The 20,042-nt window shown below is 36.5% G+C and overlaps 1 protein-coding gene across 3 annotated transcripts in view; it reads right to left on the bottom strand.

The window, feature by feature from the left end:
- Positions 1 to 313: 313 nt before the first annotated feature.
- Positions 314 to 20,042, bottom strand: part of LOC140506047 (MOB-like protein phocein) — a 49,264-nt gene continuing 29,535 nt past the window's right edge. The window contains exons 1-8 of one of the 3 annotated variants that reach the window (XM_072612788.1): positions 18,117 to 18,259; positions 14,502 to 14,564; positions 9,935 to 10,035; positions 7,654 to 7,696; positions 7,353 to 7,439; positions 2,423 to 2,502; positions 846 to 957; positions 314 to 715 (exon numbers count right to left, since the gene is read on the bottom strand). In XM_072612788.1, coding sequence (XP_072468889.1) covers positions 584 to 715; positions 846 to 957; positions 2,423 to 2,502; positions 7,353 to 7,439; positions 7,654 to 7,696; positions 9,935 to 10,035; positions 14,502 to 14,564; positions 18,117 to 18,194 — 696 coding nt within the window. In that variant the 5' untranslated portion in view covers positions 18,195 to 18,259 and the 3' untranslated portion in view covers positions 314 to 583. Of the gene's footprint in view, positions 716 to 845; positions 958 to 2,422; positions 2,503 to 7,352; positions 7,440 to 7,653; positions 7,697 to 9,934; positions 10,036 to 14,501; positions 14,565 to 16,681; positions 17,319 to 17,346; positions 18,055 to 18,116 lie in introns of those variants that run through there. The other 2 variants (XM_072612787.1, XM_072612789.1) reach the window with 2 other exon arrangements.

Raw genomic sequence — 20,042 nt, 5'->3', positions numbered from 1 at the left:
CAAAGTAAGATTAATATTTTAGCATTAATAACACTGCACTTGCTTTTACATTTGGATATACACATAATCTTCATAGATGTATATCAAAATTCATAAGGAGATCATGGAAACAGCTTTTAAAAAAAGACCTACAGTGTAGTCTGAACTGTATTATGTGAAATTTGCCAGAGTATTCTAAATTTAGGACACAAAACTAAGGGAAAATGTTGCTGTTTCATTAGTAAATGGCTTATGTGAAACCTAAAAGCTCACTCATCTTTTTCTGATAGATTTGTTTGATGAGGATTGTGATCCAACGATTGTTTAGCAGCAATTTTACAGAACTGTAAATTCTTTTTATTAACAGGCATTATAAACAGATAATACTAATCTTATTTAAAAACCATGAGTGCCACACTGGTGAATATACAGCTCATGAATAACTTAAAGTCTTTCCCATTTTAAAAGGCAACATACAGCATACAAAACTATACTAAACAAAGAAGCCATAATATGGATACATGATTGAAGTGTCTAAAATGATATATACAGTACATAATTAATGTTAATTATGTGTTCAGTACATTTTTATGTATGATTCCCATCATGCTTCACTTTCCCCAGACACTGAATTCTGTACTTCCTCTTCCAAAATTGGTACAATCAGGTTATCCTTAGACATCAAATTATATTTCATCACAAATTTAGTAAATCGATGACACAAAAATGTTTCATTCTGTGGAATGGAGAAAAAAAATTTTAATTTTTAATCCAAAAACAAAACTAATAGAAATGTATACCACCACCACCACAAAAGTATCACCACTGATTAAGTAGCCATCAGCAACACAGAATAACATACTTACCTCATATTCATCAAATATTTGCCGATGATGAAAATAAGCATGTGAAAATATTCTGTAAATCCTACGGCATACTGATCCTAGTTTGGCTACAGATGACTCCTTTATGCTAACTCTACAAAAATAGAGAAAATAGAAATCATGAAATCACAGAGCTAGAATGAACTATGGAGTCCATCTGCCTAGTATTTCCCAAACTTTATTCCACAGAACCCTGTGTTTCGTATGACATAAATGGGGGTTCTGTGAGGAAATATAAGGTTAATAATATTACACACTCCAAAAATGTTACACATGAAATTTTTCCATTGAACATACAGCAAACATTCACCATAATAGGTTTTACTCTTAAATAGGATTAATTTTATTCCAAAATTTCCCTAATGCTCCTTTTTGCAGAAGACACACCATATATCCCAACCCCTATGACTAGAATCCATGGTCCAGATTTATGATCTCATCAATGTTAAGGAGCTTTTGGTAAAAAAAAAAAAATCAGGTTAGGAAAACAGATCGGCAACAGATCTGCCATATACAGCCCTCAAGAGATGCCTAGAATCCTAAGAGGTTAAGTGAAATGCCCAGAGTCACTCTCAGTCCTCTCATTTTACAAAAGAAGCAAGCAGGATGCAGAGAGGTTAAGTAATGTGCTTCAAATCACAAATCTAATTCATAACAATAAGGATTAGAAGCCATTTCTCTTGATTTGTCAATCCAGCTATCTTTTTACTTCACCCAGTTAATTATTACTCAAAATTCAGCCTTACAAGATATTATTAAAAGTTTTAAGATATTAATACAATTGATAAAAATGAATTAACAGTTTAGAACTCCATTTAGGACTGTAACACTTTGTCCACTTTTTCAGTAATTAGCAACAACGAAACGGTATTAGTTTCATCTTTTTTCTTTAAAGGAAAAAAACACATTTTCATGACTTTTTAAAAATTGGCATTATATATCTGAACTTTTATTTCAGATATAAAAGTAAAGAAAGTATCTTTTTAGTGAATTTCCAGATTGTTGGCTTTATGTATTTTACATTAGCTCCTTATTATGCTTTAAAACCATTGCTAAAACCATCTAATTGGAAACAAATACAATAAAAGGTTGCTGTTATAAAGCAGAACATATTTTCTCTCAAATTCTCCATTTTTACTGTAATATCTAATGATTCTTTTACACTCAGAACCAGAAGTGAAACTTCTCAGATCTTACAATTCTACAGGTATAGCCAAGATTTAAAATGCAGAGTCAGCAACCAAAATGGTATATCAAGATAATCAACCACTCTTCTTGCATGGTCTCAAAAGCAGCTAAGGGGGTATAGTGGTAGAGATATGCTACTGAAAATTAATCTGGATGTCAATCATATGTTGCTAACACCACTTTTACTTTGTAATTGATTTAAACATATGATTCAATCTCAAACCCTGAATAACTTGAAACACATTATACCAGAAATATAATTGAGCAAAAAATGCACTGTATTAGCAAACAACCCGATACTCATAAAAATATTAAAAAGCTTTTTGAAATAACATGGAAGAATTAAATAGCATCATATTTAAGAGTTTTACCTGCTAGGGAAATATTTATTGCTATTCAGAAGACATGCAGCACCATCAAGCGTGTGCCTAGTGTAGTCTATTGCAGGACACTATAAAAGAAAAAGTATAAAACTGCATCACCAAACATCTTTACCTCTAGTGTTGTATATGTTATATGGCAAGTACTAAAGGCCAAGCCTTTTCCCATTCCAAAGTACAGAGCAAATGCAAAGGAAAAGTCTACAACAATTCAGATAGAAACAGTGCTTAGCAAATAGTGAGTGCATAATAAAAATCTGTTGAATTCTTGGTGGCAGAATCAGATTGGAATATGCAAATGAACTGCTATTTTTAGTAAACAAGACTTTAATTATGCTACTGTTAGATTTCTCCAGGACGCAAACTCTCTTTCCTAGTTCCTCCCCACCCCTACTTTCCTACCTCAATCTGGTCCTCAAGACTAGTCCTTAAAAGAATTTTAGAAATGAAAGGAATCTTAAGAGAACATCTTAATCAATCTCTTCATTTCACAGATGAGAAAGAACACCCAGAGATAAGAAGTGACTTAGCTAAGATCAGAAGGCAAGAATTCAGAGCTTCTAACTCCTAGTTCAATGTTCTTTTCAGTTTATCACACTGCTTAGGGCATCTCTCTCCTAACTAAATATACTCTCCCCATCCCTATCACTTTACTCTCAGATCCCATAAATACTCCCTAACATGTCCCTGGAACCCCAACCCTAGATACCATCTACTGAATTCTACTTCCTGCCCTACCCTACCAACCACTATTGGATTTTAATGGGTTATGGCTAGCACAAGAGATTCTTTATATTACAACCTAAGAAGCCCTTCTGTTTAGTACTTATCACATTAAGAACACTGAAACCTATCCTGCCATTATTTTGCTACTGCCAATAAAACTTCTGAGACTGAATGAGGTTGTCACAGGACATAAATTCCATCTCAGTTGCCTTCCTACTTGGGTGAGTCACTAAACATCTCTGGGACTCATTTTCCTCAGATGTAAGATAAGGGAATTGGACTAGAAGGCTTCTGAGTTTACTTCCAGCTCAGATCTATGACCCTAGGGTTCTCCAGTCTCCTAGAGAGCAAACAGGAAAAAACAAAGAGTAAGGTGGGGGAAGGACAGCCAAGCAGAGACTCAAGTATGCAAACTTTAAGGAAAAGACTGAAACTAGGTTAAAAGAAACAGCAATGATAATTGTGGTTCTACCACATGGAGATAGTATTTTTAAAAGCAAAATGTGCTTTTAAAATTGCTATTTGGAAACCACCAGCTGTTTAAATACTGCTTAATATGGCACCAAGGTAAGCAGCTATCTTTGTGTGCATGTTCACATACAAAGGAATATTAATTTCTTCAAAAATCCACAACTCTATACCCTAGTAAAATATCATACCCACTGTTTACTCAAATAATATACATTTTTCCAAATATACTATCATCTTTCACAGTTAAAATTGATACAATAATGATGTGTAAGCATGAATATGACTAAACTCATAAAATTAGCATTCATTTCCACAATGCACATGTAAACTGTCCTTTGGCAATGAAGCCACTGTTTCCAAATCTAGTACCATTTGTTCCTCTGGCTCATCATCTCAGAATTTAACTAATGCCTTTTCTTCAGAACACTTAAGTTATCCATGTGGCTCCAGCTTTCTCAGCCACTGTTCTTTGCTAGCAGACCCTATCTACAGCTACTCTACAGCATATGATGATGCTCTTCTGCCTCCCCTTTAAGTGCCTCTTCACATACTGTTTAAAATTACCCTTTACCACACAGCAACTGCAGAGAATGCTTGCTTTCACCTATTTTCCACACATTTCAATTCAGAAGGACAGCAAGCAGAGTTCCAACACTGACAGATTAGTTGTTTACAGGACCTCTGTAGTAGTGATCTCATCTTGCCAGGTAATATTACGCTATGAAAATATTAAAGAAGCCAGCCGTGACACTTCTAGGATATCCAACAAGTTGAACACATCCATTCTGAAGACCCATAATCTAGTGTGAAATTTAAACTCGCTCTGAACTGTCTTGTCTTTTCTGGTTACCAAAGGACACACTAACCCTCTTGATTTGGTTTCTAAGTTTCTGTCAATCACTACCCACTAGAGTGACTAAGTGGCAAAACTCAGTGCTTTTAGTTCTGTATTACCAATGAAAATGTCTGTTGAATGTAGGTTTATCTAGATATGGGCTGATTCTTACTTGATCTATCGTTTTCTTTAGGTTTAATCATCAATTCAAAGGATGTGACATCAACACTATGAAAGAAATTAGTCTTCCTAATAAAGAAGTAAACAATAAAGTAAGTGCTTCAAACACCTATTTTAGAAAAAAATTTTCCCTCTTCAAAACAAATATTATAGATGTAAAACAAGGTAGTCCCTTGATTTCAGGTTCTCAGAGTTGACAAACAGCATTACTGACCAACAACTCTAAATTTATCCCTCAAAGTCTGCCTGTCAAAAAGATGCAATGATTAAACTATCAGACAATTACTTTCTAGAGCTGGACAAAATAATATCAAAATTCATTTGGAAAAACAAAAGGTCCAGAATATCAAAGGGACTAATGAAAAGAAATGCTTGGGAAGGTGGCCTAGCGCTACCAGACCTCAAACTGTACTATAAAGCAGCAATTATCAAAACCACTTGGTATTGGCTAAGAAACAGAGAGGTAGACAAGTGGAATAGACTTGGCACTCAAGATGCAGTAGGCAAGGAATATAGCAACCTTCTGTTTGATAAACCCAAGGACCCCAGCTTCTGGGATAAGAACTCATTGTTTGACAAAAATTGCTGGGAAAACTGGATAACAGTATGGCGGAAATTAGGCATAGACCCATACCTGACACCGTACACAAGAATAAAGTCCAAATGGGTACATGATTTAGGTATAAAGATTGATACCATGAATAAACTGGAGAAGCAAGGAATAGTGTATTTATCAGATCTATGGAGAAGGGAAGAATTCTTTACTAAAGGAGAGATAGAATGCATTATGAAATGCAAAATGGATAACTCTGATTACATTAAACTGAGAAGTTTTTGCACAACCAAACCCAATGCAACCAAAATCCGGAGGGATGTAGTAAATTGGGAAAGAATTTTTACAGCTAAGCTCGGGGATAAAGGCCTCATTTCTAGAATATATAGAGAACTGATCCAAATGTATAATCATACAAGTCATTCCCCAATTGATAAATGGTCAAAGGATATGAACAGGCAATTTTCAGAGGAAGAGGTTAAGGCTATCTATAACCATATGAAAAAATGCTCTAAATCACTATTGGTTAGAGAGATGCAAATCAAAACAACTCTGAGGTACCACATCACACCTATAAGATTGGCAAACATGACAGAACCAGAAAATGATAAATGCTGGAGAGGATGTGGGAGAGTTGGAACACTAATTCATTGTTGGTGGAGCTGCGAGCGCATCCAACCATTCTGGAGAGCAATTTGGAACTATGCCCAAAGGGCTACAAAAATGTGCATACCCTTTGACCCAGCAATATCGCTACTAGGACTATATCCCCAAGAGATCATAAAAATGGGAAAGGGTCCCACATGTACAAAAATATTTATAGCAGCACTCTATGTAGTTGCCAAAAACTGGAAGTCAAGGGGATGTCCATCAATTGGGGAATGGCTGAATAAATTATGGTATATGAATGTAATGGAGTACTATTGTGCCATAAGAAATGATGAACAAGAAGACTTCAGAGAGGCCTGGAAGGACTTATATGACCTGATGCTGAGTGAAAGGAGCAGAACCAGGAGAACTTTATGCACAGCAACAACCACAGTGTGTGAGAGTTTTTTCTGGTAGACTTAGATTTGTGTAATAACACAAGAACTTCTTACCAAAAAAAAAAAAAAATCCCAATGGAGGATCTCAAGGCAAAATGCCTGCCACACTCAGAGAGAGAAATATGGAAGTCACTCACATATTATAGCAGATCATGTTTGTGTATGTGTATGTGTTTGTGTATCATGTTCTGATTTGTTATACGATTTCTTTCATTTATCTTAGTCTGACTACATAGCATGACTATAGTGAAAATATACTCAATAGGAAAGTATATGTAGAATCTATACAAAATTGTATGCAGTCGTGGGGAGGGAGGGGGGGAGTGGGGGATAGGTGGGGGGGATAAAATCGCAATTGTATGGCAGTGATTGTTAAACATTACAAAATAAAAAAAATAAAAAATAAAAAAAAAAAAAGATGCAATGAACAATTATCAGTGCCTGCAAATATGGATGAAAATTCTGAAGACTTTTCATTACAAAATCCAGTAGTGATATGGAAGACTTCAACGTATGTACTAGCAATGCTACATGGAGAAAAATAACTTCTCATGACATTACAAAATTCAAAAGCAGTGTTTCACTCTTATTTAATAAGTATGTAAAGTATCAACTAGTAATCAGTCCATTCTTACAAAAGAGAGATCTCATGAGCTGCAGTTCACCCATCACGTCACTTTTCTTCAGTAGATTATAAGATTATTTAGATTACTACAGTATGCAAAAAGCGGAACTAACCATCACTTACTACATTTATAAATCTTACTACCAATACAGCTCTAGACCATTAATTAATGTTCAAATAACAATTACAAAGATGTCTACAAAAAACTGATAGTCTTGGCAGATGAAAGAATTTCAAATTCAGCAGGATGTAAGCTCCTTGAGGGCAAAGACTACAATTTTTGGTTTTGTATTCCTAATACTAGCGCTGTGGCTCAAACCTCTTAAATGCTTAAAATTTGTTCAATTGAGTGTAAGCAGTTACATTTAAAAGATGTGTCTAACTTCTTACTACTTATACAACTTTACTGCCCATCTATTTAAGTAAAGGAGCTATATTATAAAGCTATACCCAATCATTTTAATTCTTTCAAAATAAACGCTTACCTCTTTTGGAGTTTTATGAGCTGCACAAAGAAAAATCCATTGTTCAGTTGCCGTCATCTGAGTACATGTATCTGGATGGCATTCACTCTGTTAAAATATTTGTGCTTAGTCTCAATATATAAATATAATAAAAAAGCACAACACTCAAAGTTTATATAAGATTCCAAGAGAAAGCAATTTAAAATTGTAAATGACCCTCTGTAAATACAATAGGTTACAAAAATAGAGAAAAAGTATAAACACTTTCACAAAGATTACAGTTGAAACAAAAAACTAAAAAATTTCTAAACAAAAAAATTACCTGAAGTTTGACAGCAAGTCCATTTAGCTCTAGGCAGAATTGCCTGAAAATGCAAATATATAAATGAAAACACTAATCTCTTCTTTTCCAAAGATAATGTTTAATTTAACATTATACTTTCAACAACAGAATAACACAATCACTACCATTACAGTTCAAACAGCAGTTTTCTTCCAAGGAATTCAAAGTGCTTCCCATATCTCATTTATTCTTAACTGTAAGTAGTTATATACAAAATCCCCACATTACAAAAGTTGGAAATAAGGTATAGAGAAGTAAATAAATTTCTATACACTCTACTAAGATCTAAAATATTTCCTTTTACCTATTTAGTCACAGTTTAAAACACAGCTGAAAATAATAGTTATAGTCCTTAAACCTGATAAAGCCATGACCTTGAATATCCCTTCCCACTCTAAACTTATGATCTGTGAAGTATCATAAAAGAAAATTCACCAAGACAATCATAATATTATTTTCTATATATGCTGGTGGCTGAAGAATTGCTATTTAAGTAGTAATAGGCCACGAAGATATCCTCTTTTCAGCCACCAAAAAATTGATTATTTCCAGAAGACAAAAACCCAGTCATTTAGTTTCACTGCCTCAAAAAGATGTCAATATTGCCATAAAAAAAAATTATTAAAAAAAAAAAAGGATTTGGTTGCCTATAAATGTAATCCTAATATTACAGAAAATAAAAGAAAAACCCCTAGAAGAAAAATGCAACATTGCTTTAAAACAAAATAACCTAGTAAGAGAAGTAAGCCTAAATCTCATTAATAACATACAAGAAAAGCAGCAAGAAGAATTTTAATTTATTTTAAGTCAGGAATACTATGATAGTGATAATAGCACTATCCTTGGCGTTTAAAAAAGGCACATAACTAATATGCTATTTGTATTATGTGCTTTGAGTTGAATTTTCACAAGTGGTCATGAATTCTACCAAACAGCCAATCTCTCACCTGATTCCCTTTAGGACCAAATAAAGAGTCAAGATTAAATAAAGCATGAGTTGAAAATCTATGGCCAAGGAATATCATGAATTTAACTGATCTTTACTAAAACAAAACTTGTAACTTAAGCTTCATCAATATCATGTAAAAATTACATTGCTAAATGAGTATCAACAAATAAATATCTCAATGCACCAAATTCAAACAAAAAGCTACTACCTCTGAAGACATAAAGACAGTCTCTGAATGTATAGAATATTGAAAAAACATTGTTTATTGTTTTTAAAAAGAGTAACAAAAGAATAATAGCACTTGGTTAATAGATCATGGATAAGAATTAGTATAAAAGGATCACAACAGTGACTGAATAAACCTAGATTTTTCAATAACTCTGATGATTAAGACAGTCATTTTTCTGAAAGAAGAAAATGGGGAAATATGCAGTAACATAACCAAGAAAACCAGGCATAGAATAACGAAATGTCTTAGACTACTGAAATGTCAGTATTTTAAAGGCAGGGGAAAAAAAATCTTATGGGCAAAAGAAAAAAAATCAACATGGGTAAGGATAGCATCTATTTTCCCAGTCACAGCATGAGTCAACTGAAAAGGCTATTTTAAAGAAAATGCCTCACACCACTCTCTAATTTTAACTCCTAACCCAAACGCCCCAGCCCAAACTCCAACCTGAATTTAAAAACCAGTATTTCTAGGATTAAGCCAAGCAAGTTCATGACATAGAGATGGATCATACTGCCACCCCCAAAATTGTTTCAATAGCTGTCACTGTCATCACTGAAAGAACACCGTAGAAGATTTAACAATAAATTCCTTATGCCAAAATTCTATCCAAACTTCGGCTTAGAGGTCTACAAAGTGTTACAGAGTTCACAAAGTGAAAAGGATAATGAAGAATGGCAAGGGCATAGTATTAAAAAGTTAATAGATATTTAAGAAGGAAAAAAAGGATAAGGAAACTAGAAATATTCTTGTGGAGTATAATAACAATAACTGAAATAATGTATAAAAAAAGGTAAGGGTCAACTCTAAAAATTTAGTGGTGTATTAGAGCAGGTCCTCAAGCAAATAATCTATTAACTCTCTGAAGCCAAGTTCCTGTTGCCTTACTTGTTCTGAGTAAATGCCAAAGAGAAGAAGATTGTTAGTACTAAAAGGCACAAAAATTTTGCCATTTGGCTTTTTAAGTTTCTAATTACACAAGTAAATTATATTTATGTGTTATCCTTTAACACTGAATCAGTACTACTGAAATGCATTTAATAGAAGTCAGACAAACAAAACCATGAATAGGAATGTCCTACCTTAAATGTTCATATTTCCATACACCTTCATCTTGGCCTTCAGGTGGTTCAAGAATTTTGTCAATATTGGAACAGTCTGCCCTTATGTTCTGTTGAATATACTATGAACAAAAAGTACTAAAAGTTATTTAAATTAAAATACAGCATAATACACTGCCTATGCCAGATTTTATCTTTAAATATATATAATTATTTTTTGCCATTTCAGAAATTTACAAATGCTTCACTTTTATATGAGAAATGAAGGATACATAGTCCACAATCAAACTCAGTAACTGCCATGCAAAGAAACTAATTCTTGAATGTTTTAAATGCTCCGTTATCAAGCAAATTGAATTCCAATATAGGGAAGACATTTTATTTATCAGAACTGGAACTGGAAATAAAACAACATCATTTTCAATTAAATATGAATGTTAGATTACCTGATGTGGTAGAAGGCAGTAAGAAATTGTAAAGTATCTAAAGTCACTATTAGACACTTTAATTAAAATTTAAAAAGACAAACTCTATTCAAATGAAATCAGAAAGTTCAAGACTTAATTTGGTATAATATAGTCAGTCTAGGATTTGCAAGATATCCTTAAACCTGAAGGACAGTCTTGAATTTAACACAGAACACCTTCATTACTTCACCAAGTAATTTAACTGGACAGTAACACATCACCCCTTCCTGATTCCATGTTCTCCCTTCCTTCAATCCATATTTCGTACTATTGCCAGACTCAACTCATCTTCCTAGACCACCATAACCCTGCTAAAAATCTTTTAGTGACTCCATAATTCCTGCCTAGTTAAAAACTTTCCTGTCTAGTTTTCAAAATCCTCTAAAACCCAATTCCCCTATACCTATCCAAATTCATTTCTCACTGCTTTTTAAACACTGCTCTAATTAGACTTGTCTTGATCACTGTGCCTAAAAAAAATTTTTTTAAAAACTATGTTTATCCTTGCTTCTATGACTTTGTTTTTGTCTAGTTCCACTTCTTTCCCCACCCGACCATCACCCCAGTCCCATACATGCAATGTCCTCTCTTTTCCCATCCTCCTACACAAATTCTACCCATTCTTCAAGGTCTAAATCAAGTTCCACTTCTTTCATGAAGCCTCTCCTAACCATGTCAACCCTCAAAGAAATCCCTTTCTTCTTAAGTATTATAGTATTATGGTCTATTACAACACATTTTAACAAATAAACACACACACACACACACACACACACACACACACACACACACTTTCATCTGAATTTTACTTCCTCCACTAAACTGTAAGCTTCTGGAAGGCCAGGATAAAGTAGAAAAATTTTGAAATTCTGAAGCTAAAGAATAAAAAGATTAATTCAAAAACTTGAAATATATGCAATGTTTCTTCCTCCTTTCCTTTCCTTCCAAAAAAATAAAAACCTTATACAAAGGTCAAGGTCATAAAAATGCATAACGTATATAAACTGATTTACTCACAGACCAATATTGTTTGATATAAAGAAATTTAAGATAGTTTTTCTGAAAATAAATTTACTGAATTAACTGTAAAATGTTATAAACTTGTTGCAAATGTAGCTAAGCTACTGAAGTTTAAAGAATCTAGTATCCCAGTTTCTAACAGTGTACGTATGAGGAGGAAAAAAAAACCATAAAAAAGAAGAAATTTGTTTTTAGAGTGGTCTCCTTATCTCACTCAGGTGGGCAGTACAGTGGCTTCTCACAGGTCTGATCCCAATACTGATCAGCTGTTTTTCTGACATGGGTCAGTTCACTCCTCCTTAGGCTGCTTAGTGCTGGTCTTGTTACCCAGGCTTTAGCCCTACCACACCTCAAAACTCCCAAACTCAAACAATCTGCTAGTGTCAGTCTCCCCAGCAGCAGCCATATACCACCACACCCAATGAATAAAGAAACCATGAATACAGAAATATCTGATTTTATTTCTTAGAGGTCAGGTACTACAATTTTTCATCTTTATACCTCCAGTATCTAGAACAGTACTAAATAAATATTTATAAAACTGAAATGAGTAATAAAATAAAGTCATGTTCTAGAGGTTTGGAAGAATTTCAACTAGATATAAAAAACCCTCATTCTGTGAAAAGAATCAAGAGGAAAAATATCACTAGAAAAAATTTACTATATCTGACTTTGATTTTCTAAACTGTCACTTTCATCAGCTTCTGTTTCCTTTATTGCTTCTTCATGGAATTCTGAAAATAAAAAGACTGCCCAAAACGGAAAAAAATTCTCTACTCTTTCACCTAAGTTTTTCTAAACACAGACCAGTTTCTTTCCAACACTCCAATGCTGAAGCAAGGAAAAAAAATTAAAGAATCAGAGCCTCGCTACTCAAGTGTCTTACTTCCATGTTGAAGAAGATATACACCTGAAAGAACTCCAAATGGAAATCTGGCCAAATCTCTGAAGATGTTTTGCATTTTCTAATATTTGAAGTTCTATCTGTGCTAATTTTTTGTGATCTTGTCAAATGCAGCAGTGGTGCTATTACCACTAACATTTTTGCTTTTGAGCATTGAATGTAAGAATATAAATTTGCTGATGCCAAAAATACTGCCTATATCTTAACAAAAGCATTAATTTTGCTTCTTCTATACTTATAAGCAGAGATATACACATGTAAAGAACGAACTGTACTGGAAGCTTCAATTAAGTCAATAAAAGCAAACAGCCTTCTGACCATAGGATGTAAATGTGAAGAACAGAAAGAAGGCCCTCTTGAATAAAGAGATCTCTAGGTCATGGAACTTTTGCTTCTAGAAGTTTGGCTCTATTCTACATCAATTCTTTAATGGACTTCACCAAAAATTCATAACCAATTGAATATACAAAAATCCTTACTATATTTTCATTTTTCTTTTATAAACTGAAGCAGCTAGCTGGCACAGTGGCTAGAGTGCTGGGTCTAGAGTTAGGAAGACTGAAGTTCAACTCCAACTTCAGACACTTATTAGCTCTGTGTTCCTCTGCCTCCATTTACTCATCTGTAAAATGGAGATACTTAGCACCTACCTCTCACAGTACTTATAATAACAAAATCAGATAGTGTTTTATAAAGCACTTTGCTATATCAATACTAGCTGTTATTATTATTGTTAGTTTCTGTTGTTGTAACCAAAGAAATCTCTGGGAATTAGTTAGGCACAAAATCATTTTTACATGTATGCAGATGGATTTTAACCAAAATATATTTTCTATAGGTTATGCAAAATTACCATATGTTTACACGGGAAAATAAAACTTTTTAACAAGGGCTCAACGATGAAAGTTCAAACAAAATGTAAATAAATTCTAATGCCCTTATACACCCAGAGCATGACATAACTATTTAAATTCTGTTATTTTCTTGATGTCTCCCCCATTAGATATGAGCTCTTCAAGGACAGGAACTGTGGTTTAACTTTCTTTGTATCCTAGACATTTGGAACAATGGCTAGCACACAGTAGGTGCTTAAAAAATGTTTTCTGATGGACTGGCTAATTCATGGTTCAGTGGCTAACAAAAGTTTAAAATAAGTATACTTTCCATAACAGTTAACATGAATGTTAATGAAATTTGGTTTGTGAGTAAGTAGAGTTTACAAAGACAGGTTGAAAATGCTAATTAATCTGGAAAAACAGACAACAAAGAAAATCAAGTTCAGAGGGAACACGGGAAAAATGGGATAATTCTATCACTTTTTAATAACATTTATTTTTAAACACATATAATACACATTTTTTTGTTTTTGTGTATTTGTATTTAAGTCTGCAATTTTAAAAAGCGAAAAAAGTACCAAGAAAAATAACTTTAAGATATCATTTCATAACCAACGTAATTAAAATAGCCCAAATTGACAAATTTCGAGATTAGTGGAACTCTTAAATTAACAATTACATTATTGGTGGAACTATAGATTAATGAAAATCTTTTGGAGTTTCTGACAGTACACAATGACAAAAATGACCAACCCTCTGTTATCAAAATGAAAAAATAAAAATAGCTGTTTTGTCACAAACCCAAAAAACTGGAAATCTATACGTTCAATGGTTGAAAAACTGATGTACAATTTACAGAATATTAATGTAATAGCATATTACTGTGCTATAAAAATTAAAATTAAAATGAAGTAGTGTAGAAAGACGGGAAATAATAAAATATGAAGTCAGCATAAGAAAAGACTATGTTGACAACAACATAAGCTAAAAACTGACAAAAACAGCAAATCATATTATATCAATATATAGATTCAGAAAAGGACACAAAATAAAAATCAGCATAATTTGGTTGAAATGTACTTAACTTTTCCAATCAAAATATAGCTCTGTTTTTTGTCACTTTATTTGAAGATTCATTTCATATTTATTCCATTGCTTATTTTGTATTTTTAGATAGTTACTGCTGGTAAAGGGAGTTTTCTCACCTGAGAGTTCCCTATGCCAATAAAACAACAGATTCAGTCTTTACTCCTATTACTAAGTTTATAATAAAAATTTTAGAGAAAGATATGATGCATATCTCAATAGAGAGGTTTGTAAGTCACAAAGTTGTTAGTGTCCTAGAAGAAAATTCTTCCCACCTGTTGAACAGCCAAAGTGCTGTCCATTTCATCAAAGGATTCATCAGGCCAGTTATAGAAATCCTATGAAAAAACAAAAATTAAAGATGGTCATTTCAACTTCCTTAACTTTCAACATCTACCACACTAGAGAGGGAAAAAAAGGTTTTATAATATGGAAATTAGAAAAACAATTCAAAGCTTTCAAATAAACAGGAAGATTTTTTTTTTTTTGCTTTATCTTAGAGCAAATTATATTCTTTCTTCCCAAATTCCTAAACACAAACCGGATGAAAAATCTTACTGAATTAGTAGGTTAAAATAAAATATTTAATATTATGTAAGCATATCACTTCAAGAAGTTATCTTGAAAACATCAAGAGACTAATACTTGTATCACCATTCAAATCAACTACAGATACAGCTAATTGAGCACACTGATTTTCCCTGATCAAAGCTACCTAGTTAATAGGTAAATTTATTGCTATACAAATACAAAGTAGAAGGATCCTATAAAATGGTATTATTCCAATTTCTAAAGCAAACAACCAGCTCCATTAAAATGCAATGATCATCTAACTGTAATGAGACTGTAATGAATTACTCTGACACTCAAGTGGATCTAACTTAATCTTAATAGTTTCCTTAATAATGAAGGGAAGTGACAGGAAATAAAGACAACACATCACCTTATGGTAATTTCAAATGTAATATCATCTCCTAGGAATCACTAAAGTGATACAAAAAAAGCTGTGTTGCCATAATTCTTCCTATGTAGGTTAGCACAAAACATTCATTCACTCATTAAGGCTTTGTTCATCACCTACTATATACAAAATGGCAGTAAGCATTGGGAATGCAAAGGCCCAAAATAAAACCATTGTTGCTCTAAAAAAGCTTACATACTACTTTGGGAAAAGAACACGCACACAGAAAAGTCAATACAAAATGCATGTAGAATAAATACAAAGTAATTATAATGTACTTTTTTGTCCTTCAAAATATTAAAAAAGCTGATATAAAATACACATGCTTAACAGGTGATTTACCTAACAAAAATAAGGATCGTTAGAATTTATGCAAAAAGACTATATGATACAAAAGAATGCTAATCTTCAACATTATTCACCTTCACTATATTTACTATGAAGCATGTCCAGAATCAAGATTAATGAAGTTTCTCTCATTCCAATCAATATACATAACTTTCTCAAAACAAAATTAGGTCGAAATAAGAGCAGAGCATCCCTTTAGTTTTGTCATATAAATCAGGAATTCAAAGAATGATCAGTTTTCACAGAAGAAAATTGATTTGTCGAATGTCTGACAGTTCAGGCTGGAAATGCCAAATACTTAAGAAGACATTTTTTATGTCAGACTTTTTTGGATGGCTACTTTTAATTTTATATGATGGACTTATAAGAATGTCTTTTGTGGAGGAAAAAACCACCACAATTCTTCCTAAGTTTCTACTATATCCTTTCTTACATAACTATGAATAATACCCATTAGATGTTACCATATTATTAAGGTGACATTTTCTGAACCAAAAATGATCACCTAAATAAATGAGCAAACACGAATGAGGTGAGTAAAACATCAAGACTGAAAAAACTGTCCCAATTCACAAACTGAGAAAGCTAATTAAGCAGAAAGGTAATGTGGAACCAGTAGGAACACTCCCCTGGAAAAATAAGAGAGTTGATAAAATTACACAGAGAAAGCAGAAAGTTCACAAAACAAAAATGTTTGAATCTGTTACTAACTCAGGAAGATAACTATAAAACTACTAGGAAAAACAGGAACGGTCATTAAAGTGGTTCTTTTAAAGCATTTTCAAAATAACTCATAGGTTAAGTATCCTATAACCAGTTAAGTGCTGGAGATGGCATAATACGATTTTACACTTCATTCTTCGGCAAAAATTTTATTTTCTCCGTCTTAATGACATTTCTTTTGATTTCTTTAAAAACTACTAGTCCAGAGCTGGGGGTTCTTCAGTTTTTGGGTGGGAGGGAGACAGACTCTGGCGTTGCCGGAATGATGTTTTATAGGATTATAGAGGAAACCAGCTGTACTGAGATGGTTCTTTACATACACACATGTGACTATTAAAAGACTCCCTGCTGGGAAGTTTGTCTAATGCAGCCCCTCTCAGCTAACCACAAAAGAACATACAAAAATGAACATCACAGATTCACCCCAATAGAGCGCTCGGTCAGAAGTCTGCAAGATGAGAGGCGGGTCGTGGCCGTAAGCTGCGGGAACGAGCTGGCGCGGCCTTTAACAAGTCCCAGCCTGATGGAAGGAAAACTTGCTGGGCCACAAGAGCGCCCAGGGCAGCGACGTGAACTGGTCAGGGGCGGACGGACCGAGCCCAGGGTCCACCCGAAGAGCGGGGCACCCCAGGCTGGGATGGAGTTGGGAAAAGGAAGGGGAGAGAGCAGCGGTGTTTACACACACAGCCCCCCTCCCCGCGCGGGAAGGGGGGCTCCTGGGGGAGTGGGGGGTTGGGAGGGGAAGCCGGGACCGCCACCAGCTGCTCCTGACAGTCTCCTGACAGATCACCGGGGGCCCCTTCTCCAAGGCCGGCCTCCCCCACCCCCGCCCTGGCCCGACCCCCAGCGGCCTCCCTTCCGGAGCCGCCCGGGACGGACCGCCGCCGGAGGACCGACCGGTGGCTGCGGAAGCAGTAGGCCGGACAGCAGCCCCTTCGGCTCGGCTCGCCCGGCCCGGCCCGGCCCGCCGGGCCTCTGTCAGGGCGCCGCCCCGGAGGCGAGCCGCAATCCCCTTCCCAAGACGGTCAGCCCGGAGTCCCGCCCGGCCCATTAAAGCTCTAAGGCCCGGAGAAGGCCCGGGCTGGTACCTGAGCCTTGGTGCCGGGCCTGTTTCTCCTCAGCACTGCCGTCCCCTCCGCCATGACCATAGTGCCTGAGTCTGGGCGGCTAGTGCCGGTACCCGGATGTTGGGGGACGGCTCCCGGCTCGGAGGGAGGGGGGCGGGGGAGAGGAGAGGAGGCGAGGCGCCTTAGGGCGGGGGGAGGAGAGCCAGCCGACGGAACAGCCGCCCTCCACGGCGGCGGGGGTAGGCGGGAAGGCAGCTGTCGGAACAGCTCTTCTCGAGCTTGTGGGAGAAGAACCGGAAAAGGGGGAGGGAAGGGAACAACTATGGCGGAGGGAGTGGGGATCTGGGAAGCAACCGCGAGATAAGGAAAAGCTGGGGGGGAGGGGGCAAAGAGTGAGGTCCCCTGTGGGTCGGAGAGGGGGATGCGGAAGAGCCGCGGGGCCTCCCTGCTCCTCGAGCCTGGGAAAGCTGCGGCGCGGGGCTGGACCCGGGGCTGGGAGAGGCCGGGGCGCCCTGCAGCCCCAGGGGCCTGTGCTGCCTGGAGCGGTCTGGGCATCTGGGCCGTGCCCTCTGCACTAGAACAGACCCCAGAAAGATGGAGAATCCCAGAGGCCCCCGCCGCGGATTCTCTCTGTAGGAACCTGGCGTAGGGGCCGAGCTGACTGAACATTTAAAGGGCCCTGTCTTGTGGAAGCTTCGTGCTACGTGAAATAGGGCAGATTAGAACCTAGAGACGGGCATCACCAGGGTGGAGTTAGGCCCCTGGGGGAGGGTGGGGACGTCGTGGTAGACCTGGCGTCCGAAGACCTTGGTCCAGATTTCCTTCCGGCCCTTAGTGGTTGTTTCCCTGTAAGCAGGTATCCTTCCCATCTGGGCCTCGTCTGTAAAAAGGGGAAGCCAGCACCCGTAAGGTTGGGAAGCTTAGGCGAGAGGGGTGTAAACCAGTCTTGCCAACGTTAAATAACCATGCCAGGCTCCCTGGTGGGATGCAGGTACGTTTTGGTCCCCGCTGAGGTATGTTAATAGATGTTTGATTGATTGGGATCATCCCAAAATAGAACGTGCTGCCTCAGGCAGAAGCTGATTTCCCCCCTTCCCCTCCACTAGATGTCCTCTGAGATCCCTTTCGAGTCTGAGACTCTGATAGTGTAGATAGGAATTGGAAAAAACGGTAACCGTGTCAGTGGCCACAGGGAATGGGGAGACCAAAATGGGTCCCAAGGCTGAAATTTAGAAGTGGTAGAATATGTGTAAGATAGCAGGCATTATATTAAGTACTTCCAATTTTGCTAGGAAGTGTGCTAAAAGTTAGGACACAAAGAAAGGCAAATAGTGTCCCTGCCCTCAAGGAGTTCGTATTCAAATGGCCACAAAATGCCTAAAACTATGTACTTACAAGTTATTTAGAGAGTTAGTGGAAAGTGTTCTTAAATGGGAAGCTCTAGTAGTTTGGGAACTACAAGACCTCCAGCATAAGCTGGAATTTTAGCTGTCACCACAGGCCCCTATGCAAAATCAAGAGCTTTTGAGTTTAAGCTCTGAGTGTCCTATTTCTCTGTAAAAGATGTGTGTGTATGTGTGTCAGAAACAGTAGTCATCTGGTATTATGCATTAGACAGGCTTAGCACATGTTTATGTTTCTATAAGTCAGTGTGATTGGGGAGGAAATGAATCTCTTGTTGAAAGTATTTCAGGTGGAAGTTTTATATCCTTTGTGTTTCTAACTTCCAGTTGTTCTTAGCCTGAGTCATGTGTTTACCCTGTGATACAGAGCTTGGTCTAGTGACTCAGAAACCTTAAAGCTATGGATTTTGGAGAAGGGGTTATGCTGGTTGGGAAACCACATTAAAGGATAATAAAGGATAATTTTTTTAAAAGTGGGAGGAGGGGAGACCCAAAAGACTAAATTCCAAGAAATTCCCAGGTGTTCTTCAGTTAAGAGGAAGTGCCCAGAGGTCGAATCAGAAAGAGTCCTCCAGTTTGCCTGAGAAGTGAAGCATTAACCTTAATCTAAATTAAATAATTGTCCATGTGTGGAATTAAGCCTAGATAGGTTGAGGATACTCCAGAGGGAGAAGGCCTCAGAAAAAGGAAACAAGGGGAAGATTCAAAGGTAGATGCTTCTCTAATGAAGATAATAGGAAGGCTGTTCTATAAACTCAAGAACTTTTCCGGACTTCAGTTTCCTTGCCAGTAAAAGAAAGATAGTACTTGAACTACCAGCCTTACAGGGTTGTAAGGATTAAATAAAATATCTTCAAAGTGCTTTGCATATATAAATGTCAGCTCACTTTAACTTTGTCATCCCCTCGAGCGGTTCTCCTGTATAATCTTTACTTCCTTTCTCAGCAAAACTCCTAGAAAAAGTTCTCTACACTCTATGTCTCCATTTTCTCTTCTCCCACTCATTTCTCAAGCCCCTGAAATCTGTCCAGTTCAACTGAAACTGCTTTCTCTACCTTACCTGTTCATCACCTCATACTTGGACAAGACTGAAGTATCCTTCTGGTTGGTCTCCGTTCCTCAAATGTCACCTCATTCCAATCTGTGGTCCATTCAGCTGCCAAATCTTCATTCACAACAGATCTGACTCATCTATTCAGAAAATGTCTGTGACTCTCTTCCTGGATCAAATATAAAATCTTCTGTTTGGTTCTTAAAACTCTTCACAAGCTGATCCTTTCCTACCTTTCCAAACTTCTTACACCTTTCTCTCCT

Source organism: Notamacropus eugenii, chromosome 5, assembly GCF_028372415.1.
Source record: "Notamacropus eugenii isolate mMacEug1 chromosome 5, mMacEug1.pri_v2, whole genome shotgun sequence".
NCBI classification, from domain to species: Eukaryota; Metazoa; Chordata; class Mammalia; order Diprotodontia; family Macropodidae; genus Notamacropus; species Notamacropus eugenii.
The sequence above is the reverse complement of the archived record's forward strand: the minus strand, read 5'-3'. Positions and strand labels throughout refer to the sequence as shown.